Source organism: Leptonychotes weddellii, chromosome 3 (genome assembly GCF_054177405.1).
Source record: "Leptonychotes weddellii isolate Sample4059 chromosome 3, ASM5417740v2, whole genome shotgun sequence".
NCBI classification, from domain to species: Eukaryota; Metazoa; Chordata; class Mammalia; order Carnivora; family Phocidae; genus Leptonychotes; species Leptonychotes weddellii.
Window position 1 is genome coordinate 115,166,392 of NC_138371.1, and position 27,792 is coordinate 115,194,183.

Sequence of the window (27,792 nt, forward strand, 5' to 3'; positions counted from 1 at the left end):
GAAGAAGAAGGTAGCGGGAGGGGAAGAATGAAGCGGGGGAAATCGGAGGGGTAGACGAACCATGAGAGACGATGGACTCTGAAAAACAAACTGAGGGTTCTAGAGGGGAGGGGTGTGGGAGGATGGGTTAGCCTGGTGGTGGGTATTGAGGAGGGCACATTCTGCATGGAGCACTGGGTGTTATGCACAAACAATGAATTATGGAACACTTCATCTAGAACTAATGATGTAATGTATGGGGATTAACATAAGAATAAAAAAAAAAGAACTTAACCACTGTGATAGTTACCACTTGGTCTGAGTACTTGTGTTACACAAAAGTACTGTGCTAAAGACCTTTCCATTATTATTATATTATTTAACTTAATCATCATAATGTCTGTGTGAATTGTATATTATTTTCACTAGTTTAGAGATAAGAAATACAAGCTTTCAAGAATTTAGGTACTTTGCATGAACTCACATAACTCATAAAGTGCATGGTGAATTTTCACATCTGACTTTGGAATGATCGAGCACTGAAGTTTACTTTTTGTAAGAAAGAAGAGCAAGTTTTGAGGAGAACATAAGTTTCATTTTGGACATAACGCATTGACTTTCCTGTAAGACACTCAGCTGAAGAGGTCTGGTGCACATTGGACTGTGGGACTGCAACTTATAAGCAGCCTGGGTTGGACACTCTGATTTGAGTCAGTGGCTTGAAATGGGAACTCCTGAAGGAGGGCGGAAGGCCTCGCTCTGGGAGAGGATAGCCACGGAGTAGGGAAAGCAGATGCTTGCCTCTCCTGCGAGCTGCGTAACAATGTAAAAGAGAAATTATTCTTAAATACATACAAGTCTTCAGAGTATTCATTTTTAATTGTAAGCATCTTTCTATATTAGTTGTTGCAGCCCTACTTTTTTCTTGTTTATGGCTTTTTTTTTTCTCCTTTTAAAAGATAATGTACCAAGGATTTGTCTTTCTTGTCTTTTCAAAGATAGTTTTTAGACATAAAATTTTCACTTTTTAATTTTCTGATTTTATTTTTAACTATTTTCCTCCTACCTTTTTCCTTTGATATGTTTTTCTGCCATTTTTTAAAGATTTAAGTTGAATGCTAAATTCACATATCTTCTTTTTCTTTTTTGACAGTTGAAACATTTAAAACTAAGAACTTGTATTGATATTTTCATCATAGTCATCATATTCCATGATAATGTTTTAGTATTTATTGTTTCCAAAATGCTCTGTTGCTGTATTTACTCCTAACAGTGACAGTAATCGAAATGAACCTTGGTAGGATGTCTTTAGTAATAAGTTCTTTTGGGGGCACTGGACAGAGGAAGCTTCAGAGTTTCACTTGCTCCCTGTAGGTACACTGCACATTGGCCAGCCAACGCAGAATCCTTAAGGAGGATCTGTGCCATAGGTCAAAAAAGAAGAGAAGGATTCCACTCTTGAAGAATATGTTCCCAAGGAACAAATCAGATCTTTTGGACACATTCCAAACAACTAGTCAGCAATGAACAATGTAGTCTGAGTGAGGAAAGGGGTCCAGGGAGTGCCCCAGAAGTGCCTCCCCTCACCTCCCCACCTCCTCTTACAGCCTTCCCCTCCCCCCTCCCCCAAGTGCCTCCTACTGTTTCCTGTAAACTCCATTTAGTTGGACTGTCCTCAACCTATGAACTCCACAGATTATTTATTCTGGTTAGAGAAAGTTCTATATCAAGTTCTATGTCATTGAACAGGATTGTCTTTTTTAAATCCCTTTATTTCAACCTGGTATATTACATTGAGTTTGTCATATTTAACCAGCAAACCCAGTAAAGCTAAATATTTTCCAAGGATAACTCAAATGGCATAATACATCACCTAGATTTTATTTTATATTATTAAAAATTACATTAATTAGTGTATGTAAGTGTAAATCATGTAATTAAATTTACTGATTGATTTATCATAGAAAAGTATAAAACACCTCTCTTCCAAATAAAGTTTCCTTTACACCATGGCAAACAGAACCACAGGCACTTATCTGGATGTTCCTCATCAGCATGCAAGGTATTTTTGAGAAAAATTACCTGCACGAATGAGTAGGAGGCTTTTATCTGGACAGCATTATATAGGTAGGGCATAATATATTCTGATCATTGATGTGGACCCATTTTTTTTTTTTTACAAAGAGAACTAAAATTGATATTTATTTAGAATTATCTCAAGTCACAAAATTTATTAATGATTATTTTTTTGAAGGTCCTACCATATTTCAGAAAATATTTAAAGCAAATCGATGCTTATCAGAAATGAGTTACTATCAAAGCCTATTAAATATTACTGCTTCTAAAACATTTAGTCTCTTCGCTTTGATATACATTTGTATATCAAATCATCAAATGTTTACCAAGACATGCATGAAATAATTAGAGAGATTGTTGGTAAATATTACTGTATTTATGAATGAAATAAATGTGAGAAAACTCCCGTATTTATGGTGAAGTGTTACTCTATACCAGAACTCTGAGGCAGGGTACTTGGGTTCTGCCAGGGTTCAGATTTCTTGTGACCTTGATGGAAGTCAGTCAGCATCACTAAGTCTTTTCTTCCTCACTAGCAAAATGGGAATAAAAACTCCATCCCTACCCATTACACAGGGATTTTGTGATGATGAAATAAAGTTGAATATTTGAAAATGTTTGGTAAACGTAAATATAGATATAAAAGCATACATTCTGTACTTCTAATTTTGTTGTGTTAATATTTTGCATTATATTATTATGAAATAGTCAAATAAGTAGGAAACATCAGAGTGATATAACAAATGCCATGTACCCAACACCCAACTTTAACATATCATAAAATTATGCCATATTTGCTTCTGCTCATTTTTATGAAAGAAAACATTACAGGTCCAAGTTGTATTCTATCATGGTTTCATTCTCTTTCCTCTTTCTTGGGAATTCCACATTGTTTTATGGATGCATTATAGTAATTTGATCCTGTTCGATTTAGACTTCCTACTCAATTTTCACAGTTGTTCGTACATCCAATAGTTTTACTCCAGGAATGAGTATATCCATTATGATGGCTTTTAACAGGAGGGCAAGCCAATTACACAGATTTCCAGAAACATTGTATATAGTCATTGTCAAGAAAACGTATAATCAGACTCTATTTTGCTTGTTTTGTTCCCTTTCTAGATGTTAGTTGATGCCAAGCAAAAATAGAGAAGACATTCTTTTAAGTGCATTTATATGGTAATAAAGATAGCTCATTGAAAACATATTTTTCATCTGTTTCGAGGGATAGATAAACTAAGAACAGAAGCAATTTCATAACTTGATTAAAGTTGCAATTGTAAGCAAGTCTGGATGACAAATACGAATATTTACTGTAATGGGAATAAGGTTAATATTTTAAAACAAGGTTGACAGGAGAAAAATTGTCTTAGTTTGCAAAAAGGAAATTTGTTTCTTTAAGTGAAAATTGAGGTCAGTAGGCCATAGCTCTCTTTGCTCCTACATGACTGAAATGAATTAAATAATGCAGCAATAAAGCAGTACTGAGCAAACTAATGACAAAATTATACTGAGAGCTTGGATAAAATCATTATATGTTAGAAACATGTATTTTGTATAAGAAAATATGAAATTTTAAATGCATGTCCACTTCACCTCGATTGTCTTAGGAGAGAAAAACTAAGTCCTTTTCTCTTGGGTTTGTTAAGGATCTCCTGGTCCTTTTCTGGGGGGCAAGGGTCATAACCATCATTTGGACATATTCCAGTTTTGGTTGCTGTGTTCTGTATACTTATTGTGACTTCAGTGTGACTGGGTTATTATGAAAGACTTGTTCTTTATACAGTAGAAGCAATGTCCAGCCCCATATGCTCTCCAGAAGGAGTATTATTTTGTAGAGGGTAAACCTAATTTTAAGTTGTTTACTCTTCTCTGCATTCTCTTAAGTGAAGAAGTAATGGTAGTAACTTTGTTAATCATATACTGTGTTCTGGGCATGGAGACAGATGCCCTAAATCCACTCTCTAATCCACAACAACCCTTTGAGGCAAACATCATTTTCACTCTTTTATAGATGAGGAAACAGGCCTAGAACGGTTATAGAAGTTGACCAAACTGGCCAGGCCAATAAGTGGCAGTTATTATATGACAGCTACATATTTTCAGTAATATATTTCAAATAGATTAATATTTGATGTGATATTGCTACCATTCATATTGAATCTTAGAATTCATGACTTTAAAAATGAGGGGGAGTAGGAGTCTACTTTTAGTTAACAGAATGAATAGCACTTTAAGCCTGTTCTGTGCATTTATATAAACTGAAACACACGTAGAGCACTGTATTTGGCTTATTGCTTTCAGTGTTAATGCTAGCAGTTACTCTATGGAAAATGTGAGTAAAAAACCCTAATGAGTATAAGGTATATTTTACTATATAATCATTTATTTACATGTGGGCATATACTGAATGAAGTGTTAACCTATGCATATTACATGTAACTTTACTTTGAACACTTACATGCAAAGTGAACATGTTTATATGGTGATCTACATGATGCTGAAGCAACCATCTGATTCATGGAAATTATTTAATCAGAGTGTGATTTTTTATTACAAGTCTCCATAAACATGATCCAAGTTGTAATGTTCTCAGTGGGTTGTATTTATTCACAATGGCCCTTTTTTTCCAACATCACAAAAGGCAGAAATGTGTCATAGCCATCTGAAAATGCTAGTTTTATCCTGTTTCTCTCTTCACATGTACTGGTTCTCAGAACACAAATAAAATCAGCACTACTGCTTCCAGGTGATCTTTACAAGAAAATTCTTTGAACATAAGGGATTATGATATCAATAAACTGAATTGAAAATATTAAATTTCTGGTATGATATAGCTTCTCTGTGGACAGAGACGGAGGTGGTCTTATGTCCCTTTTTTCCCTGCCCATATTATCAAAGTAACATTTATATGTGTTTCTAATAATGACATTTACACTTTGTTGCCTCAGTATGAAGTAACAGGGATTGCATGTGTTAGTAGATTACTTTTAATTGCTGTGTAAAAATGATACGTAATTGAAACAAAAAGCATTGTTTCCAGTCCTTTTTTTTTTTTTTTTTTCCTCAAGTCCATCCTGTCAAGCTGAAAGCATGAAAGTTATTTTCTGGTGGTGTGATTAGATTGGGGCTGGACTCTCCAGCTGGCAGGCCTGTCTATGACTGGCGGCGGCCTGTCCCCAGTGCTTGTCATTTCCTGACATGCCTGACAGGAGGGGGACAGGCGCCCCAGACAGGTTCATTAGATGGTGTTTTCTACAGCTGGGCTAAAAATAAATAAATAAATAAAAAGTCTGTGCTTTGTCAAGGCCCAAGCTGTAGGGGCCCTTCTTGTTGGTTTAAACCAGGGCCTTGTTTTGACAAATTTTGATCTGTGCGGTTTTTAGATTTTCTGACACATTTTTGTTTCCTTCCCCTTTGGCCTGCACTTTGTGCACTCTGCCTTGTTGCTGCTTCGAAATCCCAACATAGTCTTCCCAAGAGAAAAAGAACCTCAGGTACTGAGATCTTAAAAGGAAAAACAGTGCAGTCCTCCATAAAATAGCAATAGTTAATTTATTTCCATGGTGATCTGCACAATGATAGGAAAAACAATCTTAGGACTTGGGATAAGCCAATTACAAGAAAGGTTAAGAGTTTTTCTAGTGCCAGAAACATGCCATCTACGTGAGAACATGGTATCATTACTAGCAGTCTACACTCTCAAATACACTGCTCTTTAGAACTGCCAGAAATTTAAGCAATCTTCGTTCTTAGGCTTTTAGGAAGCTGACAGAGTTTTCTGCCTGTGCTGATAGGCTTTGATGTCAAGAAGAGAAATTATATAAGGTTATAGAATACCTGCTAATTAAAACCAGAAATAAATTCCAAAATCAAATTTAAGAAATGTGTTTCTTTGTCAACGATAGGGACACTTTTAAGGTGAACTGGATTTGCCAAAAATTGGTGCGCATTTGAAATGTACCTGCACACAGAGTCATGATTTATCATTTCAACCCCAAATTTAAACTTTTAAAACTGTAGTGTTGGAAAGGGGAAAAAAAAAATCCTTAGCCAAGAAATTATTCTTTCTGGGTTGTACCTGCAATTAAAAAGTAGATATTGACGTCTTTACTTTATGCATTTGCTAGCCAGAGTCTCTTTACTATCGTAGTTTCTGATAGCTGCAATCTGTTGGGAGAAACGTTTGAGCTTTAATTTTTAGAAAGCAGAAGGTGCCCAAATAGAAAACATTTGACATATATGTTGATGTAATCTTAGTGCTACTGTGGTTAACTCTCTTTCTATTCACATGCAAGATACAAGCTGTAATACTGTTTGTATCTCTCATACTTTGTAATAAACAGTGTTGCTGAAAAAAGCAAGCTCCTCATTCACAGAAATCTTAGCCCTTACCTTTCCTTTGTATTGTTAGTTTCTGCGGCTTTAGTTCCCCGTCTCTATGACAACTGTTTAAATTGGGATGGGCAACTGTCATCTGGAGTATTACGGAGAGAAAAGTGTTAGTGAGCACACAGTTCCCATAGATAGAGCATTTCAATATAATCCAATTTTAATTGAGCTCCAGAGACTTTGATGTGCTGCAGAAGGTTGGGAGGGAGCTATTCCAGGGAGAAATTAAAGCAGCCCAGCAAGGCTTCACTACTCCAGACTGTCACCATTTTAAGTAAGCATTAGCATCAGACTTAACCTGCCCCTATGGAACATCTCACTTCTTTCTTCAGCTTTTCGCTGATTTCTTTTGCCATATGTAAAAGCAAAGCACTTTCATCTTTTTATATATGTTTTTACACCCATTTGATTAGGCTTGAAAAGCTTGTACTGGACCTGAGTTTCATCTTACGCTGTCTATGGGACTTTGCTCCAGTGGTTCATAAAAGAAAAAGAAGGTAGAGTAGGGATTAGTTTGAAATTGTCAGCTATCATATATTAAACTTTCTTTTTAATATTACTGTGTAAAACCCTATCTTGGAGATAAAAAGCTGAAGGTAATGTAATTTTTATTTGGCTTTGATTTACAATTGAATTTCATTTTTAATGCTTAGATGCTTAGGCATTTATTAAAGGCTTGGATTTTTATTTCAAAATGCATTAAGATATCTTTTGCTCATCACATGAAAAATATCTTTTAGGCAAAGCTGAAAGCAGCCAAACACAGGCATATCAATCCTTCATGAAGAAAGCATGAATCTTTTTTTTTTAATGAGAAAAATGGATATTTTTCCATGTATATTCAAAGATCTTTTAAGTGCTTTGAAATATAATGTTGAATATACATCAGATATTTTATTTATAATAAAAATGATGTAAAACCACAATGTTAATTAAAATAATTAAACCAACACTAAATATAATGCTTGTGATGTCAAAAAGCTTTGTTACAGATATGGTAAACTTAAGGAAGTTATTACCTGTTTATGACAGACCTGAGATTTCTGATCTATATATAGATGGCACATTTTAAAAAAATAAATTAAAAATGTATGTCGAGAAATTAAGTAAAATTATGACAATAATTAGAAATTAGTATATGCATCATCATAGATACTTCTAGATTTTCTTGCGGATTTACTGTAAAGCTAATAAAGCTTAGGCACCAGGGTCCCTTAGTCCACAGAGCCAGTGAAAGATGGAAGTTTCTGGGAATTGTGTAGTGGGCTGTTTACTCAACTGTTTTAAGAGGCCTCAAAAGAAAACAGCCTTAATGTCCAAGGCTCCAATATTTGTTGTGATCTTTTTTTCTCATTCTAAATAAGCATTCACTTACATAACATACCTATTTTTTTATTTGTAACTTTGTGTTCTTTTTCTTTGAAAAAGCATCCTAAATAATGTAAGCTTATTCCATATTTTATTTAATTACTTTATTGAATTAACCACTTCTCCCCATTGTTGGGCATTTGCCCCCATTTTTTGGTATTATAAGCAATACTGCAGTCAAGAATCTAGTACATACTTTGTCTTGCTTCGTCTTGCACAAGGTAAATTCCTAGCAACGAGATTACTGGGCCCAACGGTGTATGTATTTGAAATTTTGGTAGATAATGCCCAAATCTTCTCAATATAGGTTATACTGATTTACACTCCCGCAATATAATGAGTGTTTTCCCCACAGCAAGCTCAGGATTATTAAACTTTTAGATTTTTGTCAATCTCATAAATAAAAATAGTATGTGTGTGTCTCCATATAGTTTTAAATCTTCTGTAGATAAAGTTAATCATGTTTTCAATCAACGAAGAGCCATTTGTACTATATTTTCTGGGCTTTATCTGTTGGACGTTTTTAAGCAAAATTTTACTGTAACACAATGTCTATAGGAGGCAATTATTGATAAATAGTACAGTTTGTCTCATGTATGCATTTTTGTGTATTATACATCATACGGACCTCTATTATATATTACAAAAATTATATACATATATGTATATCTCCTTTTTCCCTACTTCCCATCTAGATTAATTTGTTATTTCTCTGTGGAATGCCCTCCCACATTTTAGTGGCATTAGTTATAAGGGTCAGAATCTTTTAAATTTCCCTACCTACCCAATAAGAATTTTTCTGCTGTGGCATAAAATCAAAAATTGTGAACTGCCTGACATTATTTAAAATATAATATAATTAGGGGCACCTGGGTGGCTCAATTGGTTAAACATCTGCCTTCAGCTCAGGTCATGATCTCAGGGTCCTGGGGTGGAGCCCCACATCAGGCTCCCTGCTCGGCGGGGTGTCTGCTTCTCCCTCTCCCTCTGCCCTCCCCCACTTGTGCTCTCTCTCTCTCACTCACTCTCTCTCAAATAAATAAATAAAATCTTTTAATAAAAAAATAAAACAAAATATAATATTATTAGCTAAATATATCAATACATCTTGGTATATTTACTATATGGAATTCTATATCCCAAGGACCACCTTCTTTGTAAATTAGTTTGCCATGTGGATGTCTCTGGTTTACAGTGTCATTTATTTACTGAGACATAAATATTGGAGAAACATACAGTGGAGTTCCACGGAGCTATACACGCTTGCTGTGCGCCACACAAAATGCTAAGTACCAGGGAAAACATTCAGTGTTGATATGGGGTTGAGACTGAGACTTATAAATAACCTCTGTATCTGGAGAAAATAATATTATTAGGTTTGCTTATACTATTAGTGGAGAGCAAAACTTTAATAAAAATTAGATATTTTTATATGTATTCACTGCCTGTCATTTCTTTAAAATAGTCAAGTGTAGATAGGTTGACTGTTTTTGTTAACACAGTTTATTTGCACAAGTTCATGCTTATATGAGTGATGATGAGCATAGTGGTTGCGTTATCTAGAATCTGGACCGAACCTCTTACCTTTTTCACGATGCTCATCATCTGCCAATAACCCTAAACCTAGAATGTGGTGGAGAGCACCATTCACCCAGTCACTGGAGCCAGAAACTCTTGCAAAGGTTTAATTCCTTTCATTTCTTTATGTCCGCATTAAGCAAAACAAAAACACACAGGTCTTCCTAATTCTGCCTCATAAATACGTTTACTATCTTTCCCTTCCTCCTCCTCTCTTCGGCAACTGCTACTTCCTAGTGGCAGAGTTCAGGTTTCCCGTCTAGCATCCTTCCACATCTTTCTCACCACTTCTAGAACAGTCTTTCTAAAATGCAGATTTAATGCTCTACCTGGGCTCCTTTCACTGGTCTTAGTGGCATCACAGTCATCGTTAGAACGACCTTTTAATGAGAGCTAAGTTTAAAATCAATGTCTCCGTGAATCCTTTCTGCAGTAAATGCTCTGGACAGCCTCTTGCCTATAGCAAGGTCACCTCTGGTACTTATACTGGAGACACCTGTTAAGTACAGTAACCTATTTTATGGTTTTTTTTAAGCAACCCAGCCAAATCAAATTGTATTAATCAATTATCAAGGCTTTCTACAAAGAGATAGTATGAGCTGTGTAAAAGGAGGGGGGAAAGAAAGAGGGACCATCTTTTTCTTGTTCACTAATATACTTCCATCATGTAGCACAACATTGGGAACCTAGTAGGTGCTGATTAAATTGTTCTTTGATAAACAAATGATATGTGATGCTAACAGCCTTGCTTGGGGATGGAGGACCCACTCATAATGTTCAAATGAAACACATAAATGGCAAATTCTCAGCAAAATAGTATTGTGCTGCAAATAGCTTTACAACCAAGGAATATGAAGTAAACAGAAGAAACAAATATAGTCTTGGAGCATTATGGTAATGAAGAAGAGACTTTGGGGGGATACCCAACACTAGAAGTACAATTTTCATTGCCTATAAAAGTTGGGAGGTCTCTAAAACCTCTTATTACCCCCCAATTACAAATATTTGTGTAAAAGACATTCATGTACAAACAAGGGGTGTTAACTGAGCTGTTTACATTTAAATTGAGTTGCATTTCTTGAAGAGCTGTTAATTATCCTGTAATATAGAAAACTGGGAGTAGGAGTAAAAATACCACACGAAATTCAGATGCTGAAATGTCCCTAGCTGAAGCAGTAAGAATTTTGTTTTTAAAAGAGTAAACTTCAAACATAGAACACTCAAAGCCATCCAGTAAGTGGTATATTAGAACCAGTCCTTGGAAATAGCCAGATTTAGTTGAACCACTGTGCAATGCAGAAGCAGAGTTCGAATCAGAGAATAATAGACACTGGAGAAGGACCCGGGCCAAGACCACAGCAGGGACTAGTTCTCCTCATTCCCGACTGAGAGTTTCACGAAGGTCCTGGTGGGGAAGGATTGGAAGTTTATTTGTTCGGCACATTTATGTGGTACTACCTTTGTACCGACCTCTCCACTAGACACTTTATATGTTATTTCACTTAATATAACAACCCAGTAAAATGGTTATGATCCTTCTTATTTTATGTGAGTGGAAACTCTGTTTCAGTTACGTTAAGGAACGTTCTCAAGTTAACACAGCTCTGAAGTGGTTACGTCAGACTTCAGTCTTTCTGTCATCCTCTAAAATCCAAGTTCTTTCTACTCCAGTCTGGCATACAGATTTATTAAAAAATGATCATAGTCCACCAGGCTAAGTGCTAGTAAACTACATACTTTTTGGTACGTACTTGTGTGAGGAAATGTGTCAGGGATAACACTAATACTGTGGTGGGCAGATACACATGAAAATAAACCCCAACAGGGACTTCCCAAATGCAGATACCCTACGTCAAGACTGGGCTTCATTCTATAGCTGCTCTTTGGAGATCGTGATTCTAGAAGAGCGTCAGCTTTGAAAAAGAAAAACAAATTCTCAACCCTGAGGATGCACCTGTGAGTGCCCAAGAGTACTCAGGTTTTCAAGGGAAAACATACTTACAAACTGTACTGGTATTTTATGAAAATAGCTTTCAGTTGCTAATTATCACTGAAAAATAAGTCTTTAAAACTTGAAAAATAATTCACATTCATATTATCTTTCCTGTTCCTGATAAGCCTGGTACCTACCTGACAAATACATGATAAAAGTTTATTAAATGTCTTTTGAGGAAATATTTTTTGAGCAGTCAGCTTTTAATATAAAGTAGGACTTTATCAGGCAGACAAAGAAGGAAAGCTATTCTAGAACATATAGAAAGTATGGAACTGTTTTTTCATATTTTAAAAAATTTTAGTATACTTTTTGGAACTGTTTGGGTTTACAGACACTTGAGCAGACAGTACAGAATTTCTATTGTGTGTCGGGGGTGTATTAGGCTTTTTCCTTCTTCTGATAAAACAGACATGAAGTTTACATCAGGCAATAAGAGTTTGTATCAGGAAACTTTCAGCTGCAAGTAATACATTCCCTAATTCAAGTCGTCTTATATGTATGGATGGATGTATATGTGTATGCATCATAAAATAGTAAGTCCTGAATTATACTGGTCTCCAGGGCTGATTGATTCAGCTACTTGTAAATGTTTTCAAGAACCCAGGCTCATTCCCCATCTCCATTCTGTCATCCTTGGCTTGTCCTCATTCTCACATGGATAACAGTGTGGCTTGAACATTTCCCCAAATCAGCGTAAGCCCAGGAATGTTCACAGGAAGGAGAGCATGTCTCTTCCATTGGTTTCCTCTTAAGTATGGGGACAGTTTTACAGACTTGATCTACCCCTGGGACTGGCCTGGGGTCAGTGTGTCCCGACTCAGAAGTGCATGGAAGAGAAGTCAGTAACTGAGCACAATCAGGGTTCTGCTAATCAGAAAAGTGGAGGATGGGGGGAAGTAGGAGTAGATTCTGAGTGGGGAAGCAATAGTGTGCACTACAGAGTTTATTGTAGGAAAGCATGGTAATGTTCAAATGGGAAATTCTCATCAGGCCTTCTGAGAAACTGGAATTTCATCCAAGTTCCGTGACCCAGTTTTTTAATGTCCCTTCAACCATAGACATCCATTAACATTACGGCACCAGTTACTCTCCATTTTTATTTATATTGTTGCTCCTACAGACTAACTGACTCGAAATAGACCTTTAACTCAATCATTCGACAGGTTATTTATTGAGTTTCTACAATGTAACAGGCAATGCGCCAAGCAGTAGAGATACAGTAATGGGCAGAAACAAATGGTCAAAGAGTGGAGGAGATTACATTAATAAAATATATAATAAATTTGCAAAATTTGTGGTAAGTGCTGTAAAGAGAACTTCTCTCATATATGGTGCTATGAGAGTATGTGATGGGGGAGGGGGGAGAGAGGTTAACCTAGCAAGAGAGGTCAGTTGAGAAAACAGAAAGTAAAGAAAGCTCAAGGATGAGTAGAAATGAAGTAGGCAAATCGAGGAGGGAAGATATTTCCAGAGAAGGAAGAATATGTGAATATGTGCATTGGCTCTGTGACAGGAAACAACATGGTATGGATAAGAGATTGAGGGAAGACTGGTGGAGGTGGGGCCAAGAGAACAAAGTGGTACCAGATGTGTCTGGTGCAAGAGATAGTTACATCGACCACTAGACCCATCTCTTTTGGTCTTGGCTTCTGCTTCCTCAGAATTCCTGCTGCTTGTGATTTCTGGTGACTGACGGCCTTCTCTGTCTTTTGGCTTCTTCCCACCTCCGTGTTAAGAGTTGTCTCTGGATAGCTCACATTCACATCATCAAAGAGATTATCTAATGGTGTCAGCGAGTCATCGTTCTTGATAGCGTGATTCTGATGACAGACAGGATTCTCACAGCCACCAGCTGTGTCTATCCTACTGAGATAACTACTTTTATGTTAGGTGTCCCTCCTAGGTCAGTCCACCATGGCCAGAGTTTTTGGGGTCATAAGTAATTAACATGGTAAAAAGGAACTTTTCAGGAGGGGGCACCTTCCATGTCCCGTCCAATACATAATGAATTGGGAATCAACTCTGGGCTATCTTAAATGGCTGCTTTTTAATTAATGTAGACCATAAAAATTATAACTTTCCTGCACATGTGTATCACTAAACATCAATTGACAAAGGCATTTATAAGTAATTACTACTGTTAAATTACTGCTGTGTGCTGGGCTCTGTGCTAAGTATGAAAAATGCAGAGATGCACTGAGACTTTTTGCCCTCAGTGAGCTAACCTCACAGGTTAGCAAGAGACACCAATAAGTAAACCAACGATTGTAGTAACGGTCTGGTAAGTGTCATGGGTGGGTACGGGGTTCTCCGAGAGAGCAGCAGGCTCTGCTAGCTCGTCACTGACAGGAGCTAATCAGAAGGAACGGCATGTACAAGGACACAGACACATGACAGAACGTGGTACACGTGGGAGCTGGAAAGTGCTCAGGATGGCTAGGATTTAAGAGCTAGGCATAATGCACATTGTGGCTAAATATGGGATTTTTTACTACTATTAACAATAGTAGTTAACACTTATTAAATACTTACTGTGTACCATAAGTATATGTGATTTATATATATAAACTGTATTATGATAAAAAATTTTTAAAAATAAAAATTTTTTAATTTGTTAAAAGATTTCTCTCATAGCATAATTAGATCTCTAGTCAAAAGCAATTCTCCTTTATGTCTACTCTACAAGTTAAGAATGATTTCACCATTGCAACAATTACTGCAAATGCCCTATCTAATCCTGTATTTCTGACTGCACCTAGAACTTGTCTATGAAATATTTGCAAAAAGGGAAAACAGTTTGTGCTGACGATTAATAGTATCCACAAATCAGACCCTATTACCAAAAATGTTCAAAGAGAAACCTGTAATCCAGAAACCCAAATGATCTCACATAGAAGAAAATAAAGCTAAAAACAGGAGATGTATATATATATATAACTAGTTTAAAACTTCCCACCATGCAGAATAATACAGGGGAAGTTAACATATCCAGTATATAAATGAAAGTAAATTCTAGAAACCAGAAATAAGCTTCTTTCCAACAGTACAGAGTTCTCCCTCCCCCTACCCCATTCCTCCCCTTTGTTAAATAACAGCAGACGGACAAATACAAGATTTTAGAGTTTGCCAAATTTGAGAAAATGAGAAAACACAGCCAAATATATAATAGTCACACATGGGGACATTCATGAGTAGGACAAAAATGAAGCAACTTTGCCAATATCACTTTTTAATTTTGAGAATTTTACCATAATTTTGAGAGTGTGCATTTGAAGATGAAGTAGGCCCAGAGGACTCCAGCTGCAACTCAAAGTTCGTTTGTAAATTAAATTTTCAATATTTTCTTCAACAAAAATTGATTGAGTTCCTTCCATGAGCAGATTCTGTGAGGAATACAAAATAGAATACAACCTAGTCTCTACCCTCAAGAAGTCTCCAACTGTTTACGGGATGTATGTAATAAAATAAGGAAATTTATGGTATGAAATACTGTTGGGGAGGTACAAACAATACCCTTTTTGAAAGAGTTTGTGGTTTTCTACTAATGACTATAAAATAGCATTCGCATAGATTACTGGGACCGCATCTACCCTGTAGCCACAGCAGCGATTTCAAGTGCAAAATCAAATTTGATCATCTCAGCTCTTTGTTTAACATAGGGGCTCTCTGTTTCTCTCAGACTGCAAGTTCAACGCTAACATGAATTTCATAGTATTTCCCCATGTCCTGGTTCCCCACCCCCCGCTCATTATTCTAATTCTGTTTTTCATGTCTCTGCTCTTTACAATCTATGTTCCAGACAGCCTGGACCCATTCCCCAAAGCACCATACTTACATGTGTGTTGTTCCTTCTGCTCGAGACCCTCTTCTTTCCCCCTCTCCCCACCGTTTGTGATTCTCCAGCAGACCGTGAACTACGTGAGGTGAAGGATTCTGCCCCTCTTGCTCGCCATCAGCTCATAGAGGCCAATCGATAAATCTTTGCTGAATGAAAGTCACTGAAAGTACATAAAATTGGCACATCGTGAGGACAGGCTCGGTAGAGAGGAGCTGGCCTCCTCACCGATAGACAGGAAGAGAGGGTAGGAAGAAGCCTTCGCAGAGCGGTCACTACTGACAGTGGTGGCCTCATGTCCCGAACAGTCGGGCTTTCTTGTTAGAGCTTAGCACTGCGATTTGGGAGAATTTCTAGAATACCAGCTGCCACTAAGGAAACAATAGCTGTGACTGTTAGCTTAGTAAAAGCTTCTTCGCTGGGCTCCAGCTTTTCTACTGCCTTGCTGGCAATGTTGTGGGACTCTGTGTGTCAGTGTGTGTCTGTGTCTGATGGGCAATAATTATAGTTATAAGTTATCATTTGTTAAGCATTTCCTGTGTGCCAGGCACTGTACCAAGCATTTTTAAAAAGAGTTATTCCAGGGGCACCTGGGTGGCTCAGTCGTTAAGCGTCTGCCTTCGGCTCAGGTCATGATCCCGGGGTCCTGGGATCGAGCCCCGCATCGGGCTCTCTGCTGGCTGGGAGCCTGCTTCTCCTTCTCCCACTCCCCCTGCTTGTGTTCCCTCTCTAGCTGTCTCTCTCTCTAAAAAAATAAATAAATAAAAAAATAAAAATTAAAAAATAAATAAATAAAAAAATAAAAAGAGTTATTCCATTCAATCGTCACAATCACCCTGTGTGGTAAGGTATTATTATTTCCCCCAAATCTTAAGATGAGTGAAGAATTGAAAAGTAATGAGCTTACCTGAGGTCTCACAGCTGGTGAGTAAGAGAGGCAGACCGTAGGGTGGCTTTAAATCTAGGATAAACAGATATGTACATTGATGAGTTACAGCAAAAAGCAAGGTTATTAAATAAAGAGCTCTCTATGGGTGGGCTGCCTAAATTTCCCCCAGTTGGAGGATGTGGCAGTCCTACAGTTTTAATCCATATACTGATAATAGCTGTGTTTATGAATATTTAACCTCAGAAGTATAGCAGTAATAGTATCTATTGTTTCATTTTCATTGAGAATATATTTTCTGTAATCCCTCATTTTGCCAGTTTAATTTCTTCAGCATTCTTGTTTACTTCACAGTTAAGACTTTTACAGTTTGCCCCATTTTCAATTTTTTATTACCAACTTATTTCTTTTCATCAGGAAAAAAATTACAAAAAGATTTGATTCCATGATCAATGTTTTAGTCTGTATTTGATTTATTGATCATGGTGCCTGCCCTTGACGATTTTATTTTGATGATTGTCTTCATTATTAGTTGGACAAGAGGCTAAAGTGAGACTGTTCCATCAGCTATTTGAAGATTTCTTTATTCTTTACTGGTCTATTGCAATTGTCCCCTAACTTTTTTTTTTCTTACCTATTGTGTAAAAAAAATTTCATAAAACTATATACCACCTAATATTGTATGTCAACTACACTTAAATATAAAAAACTGCCCTGCACATGTTTAAGTTTACATCTAAATTTTGTCATAAGTTCAAACATTTTAAAGAAGATATAATATCCCACATGTTCCAAATATTGATCTTTTAAAGTAAAATTGTTGTATCACTGTTCCGTGAAAGGGAGATAGATGCTAAGTGACTTCAAAGGCCAAAGAAGCCATAAGATTGAAGAAAAAGGCCAACAAGTCCAGCTTCATGAGAAATGGCTTATTGAGGAGACTTGTAGAGAGTGTCCTGAGCAGCTGCAAGAGGAGTAGGTCTCCTGCAACCCTACAGCCCTTTAAGACCTGTCTTTATAGCCCTAGAGGCTGGGAGTACTTGGTGAGGGACCACCCAGGAGGAGAATGTTTAAGAATAGGCGTGTGTGTGTCATAGTCATATCTCCGGTGCAGATCAAGAATGTTATGCCCCGGAGAGTGTACATAAGGGTGTGGTTAAACAAAAGGAAAGAATGTGGGTGGGGGGCTGTGCTCAGGAAGGTTTCAGGTCACAGAATGGTCATCCTGGGGGATTTTCTCCAAGATGGTTAGTCTGGTTCACACAGTCACTTTTCAGATGGATTCAATAGAATCAAATATATCCAATAGAATAGTGATTTGATTACTGTCATCACCCATTTTAAAATACACAGATAATAAAGGGCGCCTGGGTGGCTCAGTTGGTTAAAATATACAAATCATCTTTTTTCAAATAGACATTTTATGTAAAATTTCTCTTTCTTTTTGAACTCCTATTTCCATTTGACTCCCTCTCCAAAATTTATCTAAGATATCTTATTCTTGAAAGAATACAAATAGATAGAAAGAGACACAGGGAGAGAGGGAACACAAGTAGGGGGAGTGGGGGAGGGAGAAGCAGTCTTCCCACAGAGCAGGGAGCCTAATGCGGGACTCAATCCCAGGACCTGGGACCCAGACCTGAGCCGAAGGCAGATGCTTAAGGACTGAGCCACCCAGGCGCCCTTTTTGTACCACTTCTTAAGTTGTACGCTAAAAATCACTCACTGATCTATAATCAAAAATTATTTTTGGGCGCCTGGGTGGCTCAGATGGTTAAGCGTCTGCCTTCGGCTCAGGTCATGATCCCAGGGTCCTGGGATCGAGTCCCGCATCGGGCTCTCTGCTCCTTGGGAGCCTGCTTCTTCCTCTGCCTCTCTCTCTCTGTCTCTCATGAATAAATAAATAAAATCTAAAAAAAAAAAAAAAAAAAAATTTTATAATTCTCTCTCCATTGTCAGCTCAATTAGATCCAACTTCATTCTTTGAAAGTGAATTGAGAAATCATGTGATTTGTAAAAGGACTTTTTTTAAAATCTAGTCATTGAGGACATCTGCTTTTCAACATCTCTGTCAGTATTTTGACTTGTCCCTTATTCGAGGCTCCTACCCTCTCAGCAGATCTTACACCCCAGGCAATACACTATAAAGAGCCTCCTCCGCAACATTTTTTTTTTTTTAATAGGAAAAGGGCAATGGGAAAACGATAGGAGAAAGATAACCTGTATTTCCCTCATAGGTTCAGCGTTAGCCAGATAGATTTTAAGAAGTTGAGAATCTGGGGACGCCTGGGTGGCTCAGTGGGCTAAGTGTCTGCCTTCGACTCAGGTCATGATCCCAGGGTCCTGGGATGGAGCCCTGCACCTGAGCCCTGCATCACGCTCCCTGCTCAGCAGGGAGTTTGCTTCTCCCTCTCCCCACCCCCGCTTTTGCTCTCTCTCAAATAAATAAATAAAACTAAAAAAAAAAAAAAAGTTGAGGATCTGGACATTTATTCTGTTAAATTATATGTACCTAACTTATCTCTTGGAAAGTTACTGCATTGCCCATTTAGAAGAGGCTATTCTGTTGTGTTTCTCTGTCAGTCCTTCCATGCATGTCTAATTATTTCTTATATCTCCTACTTCTCCATGCCTTTAGTGAGGAAATAGCGTCACCAAGACACTGTGGCGGGAACAGAGGGGAGCGTGTCAGACGTCTCTATGTCTCTGCCGCTCCCTACATCCTCACGCCATGTGCCACCACAACTGTTAGCAGTCAGAGATGATCTTGCACACGGTCACTGTAGAAACCAAGCTTCCTCCATCTTGTGGTTCGGCTTTCCTTCCAGGCCTTAGAATTCTCTCCATTCAGCTGGCAGATGGGAAATGAACATGCACCATCACGTATGAATGTAAACCTGAAATTACTTTTGAACCATTCCATCTTGAATATATTTGTTATATCCCAAATCATTGAACATGTATATGGAATTATTAAAGTAATGGGGACTTGTAACCTTACATTGTACTAAACCCCTTTAATTAAGCTGCAAGCACCAGTCGGGTAGAAATGACGACCTCATGAACACTGAAAAGGGCATGTCTATCCAGCCTTCCGCAACATTTTCATCAATTCTTAACAGAAAATATAACCTGCAGCAAAATTCTGATCTTTCATATTCAAAAAAGAAAGTATTTATAATACTTGTTCTAACAGATGCGTTTGATGATTTGAGATCAGCAAAGATATCACTAAACAAGTACTTTTTTAGGTTGCACAATATTCGCTGCCTTACATTGGGAAAAAAAAAAGGTAAAACTGATTTGACAGCCCTATACATGTTTCTGACAACATATACATGTCTGATACACATGAGTGCACAGCAACCCGATTTTTCTTCAACAGGATCATCAAATAATCTGTGTTAAGCACACATTTGGATGAGGTGGCTTACAAGGGGTCTCTATTGCATTTGTTTTATATGCTTCCTGAGTGCCTCAGCTCGTAAGTGAGAAGAGCAGACCTCGGGGTATGAGGCCAGCATGAACTCTTTCTCCCTTCACTTCTTTTGGATGGTAAGCAGGTGGCTCAAAATAGTTCAGTGGTCAGTTAAGAAAACCACAAAGCTCCCTAAGATTTGGGATCAAGATGCTCTCATATTCTTGTTTATGACCTATATGATGTCCTAAAAATTACATTTATTTGATTTTCAGAAAACAAAACTGAATTGGGGTAGTTAGTGTCTGTTGATTAGATTTCATAGTATATTAAATAATTTGGAGAAGCAGGCAGGGACAGACCAGATGATATAGGAAGGTTGACTAAGGAAAGAAAACAAAAGCCACAAACCTCAAACATAGATGAAAGTACATCCGTGGGATAGGAAAACATCGGGGGCTGTGATGAAAAACAAACTTCAAGAGTTATTATGGTAGGTGCTGAAACTTATGGAACATAATGTAACTAGTAAAAGTATAAATAAAATACAGTCAGTTTTATAGTATCAGGTCATATTTCAGACCTGGGCTTGAGGCCCAGATTTTATAGAAATGTGCCATAAACTCAATATTTAACCAACTATAAATGAAACTTTTTTACATTTCTGAAATACGTAAAATTGATTAAACCCCTCATTACTTGCCTGAAGTAGTATCCTAATGGGTCATTCTGCCTCCAGTCCCAGAACCTTCTACTGCGGCCTCCACGTACTGCCCAGCGTGGGTCGTAAAGTCGTACTGGGGTACCCTCCACTGGGCTTTCTCATTGCCCACGAGCAGGGGAGAGTAAAGGAGATTGTGGTGTAATCTAAGGGTGCCCATGGCAATCACAAAACTTACCTAAATGCCAGTGTTTTATCTCAGCAGTTCATCGTTTACATTTTATTTTCCATCCTGTCTGTATGGATATATTACAAAAGATTTTCAGTTACTTACCAGAAATAAAATTGATGCTCAAGAGGGGTGCCAAATGATATTCTGTGACACACCTCAGTACATATTTTTTTCAATGAGAGATGTCAGTCTATAAACTAAAGTCAAAATACTGCAGCCTAAAGACCTTCCCTAACCCCTCTAGCGTGAAGGACTCCTTTCTGTGAGGGGGTGTGATCTTTCAGGATGGGGTATAACCGAGTCTAGAGTTCCCCAAGGGTGACAATTAGACTACCACAGAAGAGAAACCAGTTATCCTATTTTGTTTTTTAGGGACTTAATTCAATCTAAAGTCAGGAGAGATGTCTAGTGGGCCCCACCATTAAGATAGTAAACATGAGACGTCTGAGGGCCAAACTAGAAAGCTTTTTCCAGTTCAGCCAAGGAGTCGGAAATGCCCAACCCTTGTAAGATTTCTTGTAGCCTTCCCCATATTTATTTTCTCTGTCCACTTCTCTTAGTGATTTATTCAACAAACAAAGGTGTATGGAGCACATATACACCAGGCACTGTTGTAGGCACCGGGTTTTGAGCAGTAAATGGGACAGACAAGGTCCTGTTCTCATAATACTCACCTCAGAGGGGGAGGACAGAGGAAAAAAGAAACAAAAAAATAAATAAGTTCCATGCACAGAATTAAAATAAAGTGATACAATAGAAGAGACAGTAGAGATTAATTTTGGTGATTCTACACACTAGATGCCAGGAAAGGCACCTCCCAAGAGGGGATATAAAAAATGTTTAAATAAAATATTTTAGGAAAGTTTTATTGCATATGCAATTTTGAAGGGAATGAGAAGAAGGGAGAGCAAGATGTGGTTTGTTATAAAAAAAGAAGAGGACTCTAGGCTCTAGTGGATTTCCTGGCAGGGAATTATGACCAGGTTAGAGGATTATCTTTTATCAACCCGTCGTTAAGGATTTCAAAGCTTAAATATGACAAAGATTACCATAAAGTAATTAGGAAGATTTTTTTTATAAAGTTGTAAGTAGTTATGTATATAAATAATTTTCCTTCCCACAGCCCCTTTGGTAAGGGCTGCACACTTACTCAGATGATACTGCCCTTGCTCAAAATAGCTTTGTACCTTTGGATCTGTCTTTTGGAATTTGCTGCCTGAGCTGTTTACTAGCTACTTGCAAAATAATTTTTGTTTAGTTTTATTCTCTCTCTCTCCTCTTACTCCTTGCCTCCAGGCTTTACTGAGTTCCTCTGATTATTTCGGTCTTCTTATTTTCTTGCTCCTAAGGGCCCCTGAGGCCCCTTGTGGCCCCAGCTGGAGGGAGAACTGATTGAGTTTGTCTATCAGTCTGGACCCATCGGGAGAGAAAAACCATACAGCAACTTAAACAGGGAAAGTGTAATATGAATAATTATAATATAAATTATACCAGGAGATTAGAGTAACAGGGAATGGTGAGTAAGAAACAAAAAGAACTTAAGGATTATAGGAAGAGTATTGGAAAGGAGCAGCCTCGACCCTTAGAGCTGTCACTGAACCCAAGGAAGAGGCTCCCCCAGGCCTCACTGGGGAAGGCTGGGCTGTAGCTCACTGAAGGGTGGAGAAGGCACTCTGGCGCTCTGCTGGAGGTACTTGCTGGAGCTCTGTCCTCTAGAACTTTCCAGAAATCTACCCTCTAGGGAGTCTTTGAAACTGTTCATGGGAGGGGTTCTCACCAGAGGCCCTCTGCTACAAAACTGCCTGGGGCAGAGGGAAGTTCTAGAAAAACCTTCGAGTCACTGGGTGCTGTTGGCCATCACACACTGCAGGGGCCGGGCCCTGGAGGAGCCGCAGGTTGCGCAGGAAGCTGTTGAGTGAGCCCGCCAGCACCAGGAAGGAAAACCCCTTCCTCCTGCCGGCAGTGTCTCTTCAGTGTCTTTTCCGGACAAAGCTTAACGCCAGCCTGTCCTTAGCAAAGCAAAAATAAAGGGTACAGATGCATTTTCACAGAACAAGCAATTAAGGGTGACCTGGGGCTGGAGAAGAATCAAGAACTGGTAAAGCTGGTGAGACCGTCTTACAGGGAGCACTTAAGGAGTCAGACTAACGCCTATGTGTTTGTGAACTCCCGGCCTGCTGGAAGTAAAATAATGGGAAGGAGTACTTGACCAAATATGCATTGAATCATTCCCAAGGAGAAAAATAAGTAAACATGTGAGTGAGGTGTGTGTGTGCAAGTGCATGCGTGTGCATGTGTGTCTGTCTGTCTGTCTCTTTTTCTCCATCCTTCTAGCACAACGGCTTTCCCAGAAGGGTACCAACACAGCTTTCATGAAAAGATCTCTCCTTTTTTCTGAAATGATACTCATTGTACTGTTTGGGTTTTCAAATGACCTTAATAGTTGTATTTTTTAGTGAAATAATGGTCACGTGGCAGATTGTTTTTGTTGTTTGGGCTGTTTTATTTGTCTCAAAATGTTCCCTACTTGACAAAAAAGTTATCAATCTTGTATCAGTACTCTTTCCATTAAAAACAAGTTATACTGGTCTATGAAATGCAAGTCTGGAGAACATTGCACCGAACTAAGAATTTATTGATATAAATTGTGGCAAGTCACTATAACCCTTTTGTGAAATGTTATAGTTTTACATTTCGAAGTCAAAACAACAGTTGTCGCTTTATGCTCAACAATAAAGACATATAGGGGCGCCTGGGTGGCTCAGTTGGTTAAGCGACTGCCTTCGGCTCAGGTCATGATCCTGGGGTCCCGGGATCGAGTCCCGTATCGGGCTCCCTGCTCAGCAGGGAGTCTGCTTCTCCCTCTGACCCTCCTCCCTCTCATGCTCTCTGTCTCTCATTCTCTCTCTCTCAAATAAATAAATAAAATCTTAAAAAAAACAAAAAAAACAATAAAGACATATAAACAGGACTTAAATGATAACTAAGGCCATGAACTTAAGGTTCATTGTCTTTGCTTAGACTAACCAGTAATAGTATTATTATCACTGTTTTTCAGATGATGAAAATCAGACGGAGTTAAATAATTTTTCCAAGGTCCTATAACTGCTACATAGCAGAGCCAAGATTTCAATAGGAGTCTGACTGGCTCCAAAACGTTTCAGGATTTAAGTAGATGTCTGACTGCCTCCAAAAACTTTCTAGCGTCTAGGGAAAGACAAAAACTGAATTAAGGAGTTAGAAAATGGAATTTTCAAAATACACAAGACTAAAGGATCATATTTTTTTTCCTAGAGAAAAGAAATGTAAAAAGGGAATTCATAACTTGTTTGCAAAGCTTAAGGAACATCATGCATGTAAAATTCAACCAGTTTTGATTTCACCAAAGCAAATACAAATGTAGTAGATCATATAGAGTGTAGTAATGCAAGTAGAAATGTGTTTTGTATTGTGAATATACATTGGTGTATCAGGAGGGACTGCATTTGTTGCAGATTTGACTGCAGTGCCTTTATCAAATACGGACTTATCTGTATCATGTAACAAGAAGTGCAGATATGATGGTTGCTGAGCTCGTTTCACTAACTCAGTATTCAGGCCAGCCTCACTGCAGTTCCCTTGGCCTTCCTCTTATGGTTTATACAGTTGCTGCTATGGTTTCTGCCATTACATCTCCACCCAAGAAAGAAGGAAAAAGGAGTGTGCCAGCTACGAATACCTCATTTTATCAGCTGAGGCATCCCCAACTGACCCTGGTTTTGTTCTTGTTAGCCAGTTTGGAGTCAAATGTCCTCACTCCTAGTTTCAGGGGAATTTGAGAAAGCAAGGAATACCTTTGCTATAATTGACTTAGACTGTAGATCAGCCACATTGGCCCCAGGACCAAATTCAGGCCACCCCTGTTGTTATAAATAAAGTTTTATTGGAACACAGCCACACCCATTCATTTATGCATTGTCTTTGACTGCTTTCACTCTATTATGGCAAAGATGAGTAGCTGTGATAGGGACCATGTTGCCTTTAAAGTCTAAAAATATTTGCTATTTGTCCTTTTACCAAAAATATTTGCTACCCCTACCTTAGACCAATCTTGATCCACTGCCTGGTGTTGACCACATGGACACTGGGGCTAACTGGGCTTCCGTTAAGCAAGGAAGAAGGAAGAAAAGGAGTGCTGGAAAAGGACCAACAGCATATGTCAGGTTACCTTGTCCAACTAATTATATACAAGACCAAAAAGCTATATTTTCTGTTTTAAGTCACAGGGTCACTTTGGACATACAATTTTTCTGCTACTTCATTTCTTCATGAGTCAACTAAGAAAATTTAGAAAGGTAGAAATTTTGCAAATACGGTATACAGAATCAAATAATTGACTGTTGTGATCTATCATGAATTCAGGAAGATAATCCCTAATTTATTGACTTTTATACAGCACTGTCTAAAATATTGTCAGACTAAGTCTTAGACACACATTTTACTGACACTTCCCTTTGAACTATTTATTTTAGGTTCTTGCGTACACTGAAGGACTTCATGGAAAATGGATGTTCAGCGAGATACGAGCTGTGTTTTCAAGACGTTATCTTCTACAAAACACTGCTTTGGAAGTATTTATGGCAAACCGAAGTAAGGCCCCTTAAATATTTGGAAAGGAAATGTACTCATATTTGGATGTTATTTATTTACATGGTGTGATACTGTCTTCATTTTTCCCTGCTGTATTTCTCTCTTTGATATGCCCTCACGAAAACAAAAATAAAAATAAAAATTAATTTGCTTGAAAATGTTAATCCTAGATTTCTCATGGATAAAGTTCTACAGAAAGCTGATTTTCCATGAAGATTCATTACCTTTACAAATGAATCATGATAGGCACTTGAAAATGATTTCTAAAATTGATGGGTTAGCTCTCCTGTGGTTTTCTAAATCATGTTTTTTCTTCTTACCACAGCCTCGGTTATGTTTAATTTCCCTGATCAAGCAACAGTAAAAAAAGTTGTCTATAGCTTGCCTCGGGTTGGAGTAGGGACCAGCTATGGTTTGCCGCAAGCCAGGTAATTATATCATATTACACATTATCTATAGTTCATTAAAATATTTTAATCACAATATGACAGAAATATAGATAAGGTTATACCATTATAATTATTTTGAGAACCAAGGAATTTTCTTTCTCTGCAAGCCATTTGTAGGGAAAGAGGTTATGGAAACAGGTATTTTAAGAATGACAGAATAGTTTGTGTATAGTTTTCTTTAACACGTATATAAATAAGGAAGTAAAAAAGTTGATTGCATACCATAGCTAGCATATAATTAAGACATTTTTGCTTAAGATCTTACAAAAAACATGCCAAAAGCTTCATGATATTTGTGATTAATTGTTCTTTAGTCACATATAAGTTGTTTTTGTAAATGCTATGTATAGATGCTTCTTCATGAAAATGATAAAACCCTTAGAATTTATTGAGACTAGTAGTCATGAATGATGATGTGGTTTTAACCATTTCCTAAATCTTTCATCCTATTATTTTAACATATCATTTGAAATCTTATTTTATTGAAAATACTGCTCTAATAGATAACAGAGTCAGTAATATGTGTATCACTAAATTTAGTTGGTCAGTTTTTGGCTCCAAGTAACTGAATACCTGTCCAAAAGTGGCTTAAACAAAAGGGTGTTTTGCTGTTTGAGTCTTATTTTATAAAAGGTCTGGAGTTAAGGAGTTGCCAGTACTGGCTCAGAGGTTCAATGATGTCAGGACCCTCAGTTGACCTCATGTTCACAAAATCACTACTAGTGCTCCAGACACCACAGTTTCACCAACTGCGTTAGGTGGGAAAAAGACACAAAGTATTTCTCATCGAGCTTCTATGTTTTAGGAAAGAATATATTTGTCAGCTGCCTCCCTCAGTCTTTATCTCAGGTCCCTTCAGGCTGAATGGGGTCACCTTCCTGTCCTTAAAACAATCACTGCCAAAGCGGAGTGAGTTGACTGGCTTAGGCCAATCATCCTCTGGGTAAGACTCAGGGTAAACTATACCTCTGAACCCCTTGCAACCTCCTACTTGAACAAAACAGGTTTCCTGGTGGCAAGAAAGAAAGAAACCAGCTTTGGACAGACAAACAACAGTAACTTCTACATGGTCCACTGTGTCTGTAGGAATTACTGCAGAGCCCTGCATGGAGGGAAAGAAAAACTAATCTTTGTCCATCTTCCCTTAAATAGGCTACCGACATTTAAAAGACAGGGACTGTGTCTTATTTATCTTTTCATCTATAGCACCTAGCACAGTGCCTAATTGCCGAGGTGCTTTTTAGGTGCTACTCAGCCGGAGATACCTTGCATCGCAGTGCATCAGTTCTTGTATTAAGCTTACAGTATAAGACCAGTTCACTGACATGTATGTACATGCTCAGGCTATTTCCTAGTAGAATGACAAGATTAAATTAAGACATTAGTGGATAATGAAGAAGTACTTCTGTAGAATACAGGTCAAAGGAAAAATGCATTTAATCTATCAAAAAAAAGAAAATGAGGTTAGTTTTGCAAGACTTGCTCCTACCGAATCGAAGCTGACTCATGTAATCACTGCTTCCTTTCCCAAGTGCTTACAAACTGTTTAATCGTCAATGCAAGAATTTTTCCAGGAATTGACATTAAGAACTGACAAATAGGTTTCACTTTTTCCTTTTTTAAAAATGATCTTCTGCCTCCTGACATCTTTCTCAGATTTATCATGATTCTTCAGAGATTACCAATAGGGGTTTCTCAACGATGTGTGTAAGTTCCTTCAGTGCTTTTGGACTTGTCTGGACCTGGGTGCATTTAAAACAACCAGAAGCTCTTGTACTCTCTCCCTTATCTCTTAGGAGTATTATTTCCCTTTTAACCACCTTTGGTCTCCCTTTGGCTGTTGGAAGATTATCATTCTTGATAGAAAAACTGGAAACAAAATAGATGTTTAATAGTTTGGGGTTTGCTTGCTCCAGACAGCCATTCGGTCTTAAAACCCTCTGGTCCTTTGTCCCCCGCCAAAGGCTCAACTCATTCTTAGTTTCCTAATGATATTCTCAGAAGTCCAGTTTTATGTATTTCCTGTGATACATAGCCTTGGAAGCAGCAGATGGGGATAGGAGAAACACTGAATCTAGGTTTAGACCTGCCACTTACTGGCTGGGTAACAGTAACAGAGCCTGGCTGTGAATTGTGCAAGACTGTTGAATCTCAGATCTGTACCTCTGAAACAAATAATGCAATATATGTTAAGAAAAAAAAAAAGAAGAAGAAGAAGAAGGTAGCGGGAGGGAAAGAATGAAGCTGGGGAAATCGGAGGGGTGGACGAACCATGAGAGACGATGGACTCTGA

General features: G+C 37.9%; 1 protein-coding gene and 1 long non-coding RNA gene across 2 annotated transcripts in view; one reads left to right on the forward strand and one right to left on the reverse strand.

Moving 5' to 3' along the window:
• The window catches only part of NBEA (neurobeachin), a 609,173-nt gene that overhangs the window by 468,623 nt on the left and 112,758 nt on the right, over positions 1 to 27,792 (forward strand). The window contains exons 36-37 of the mRNA XM_081815498.1: positions 24,933 to 25,050; positions 25,376 to 25,478. Of these exons, the coding sequence (XP_081671624.1) occupies positions 24,933 to 25,050; positions 25,376 to 25,478 (221 nt within the window). The remainder of the gene's footprint in view (positions 1 to 24,932; positions 25,051 to 25,375; positions 25,479 to 27,792) is intronic.
• Positions 14,599 to 15,530, reverse strand: LOC115940249 (uncharacterized). The gene is made up of 2 exons (XR_004075030.2): positions 15,225 to 15,530; positions 14,599 to 14,772 (listed from the first exon to the last, which is right to left on the reverse strand). It is a non-coding gene; the product is annotated as an uncharacterized LOC115940249 (long non-coding RNA).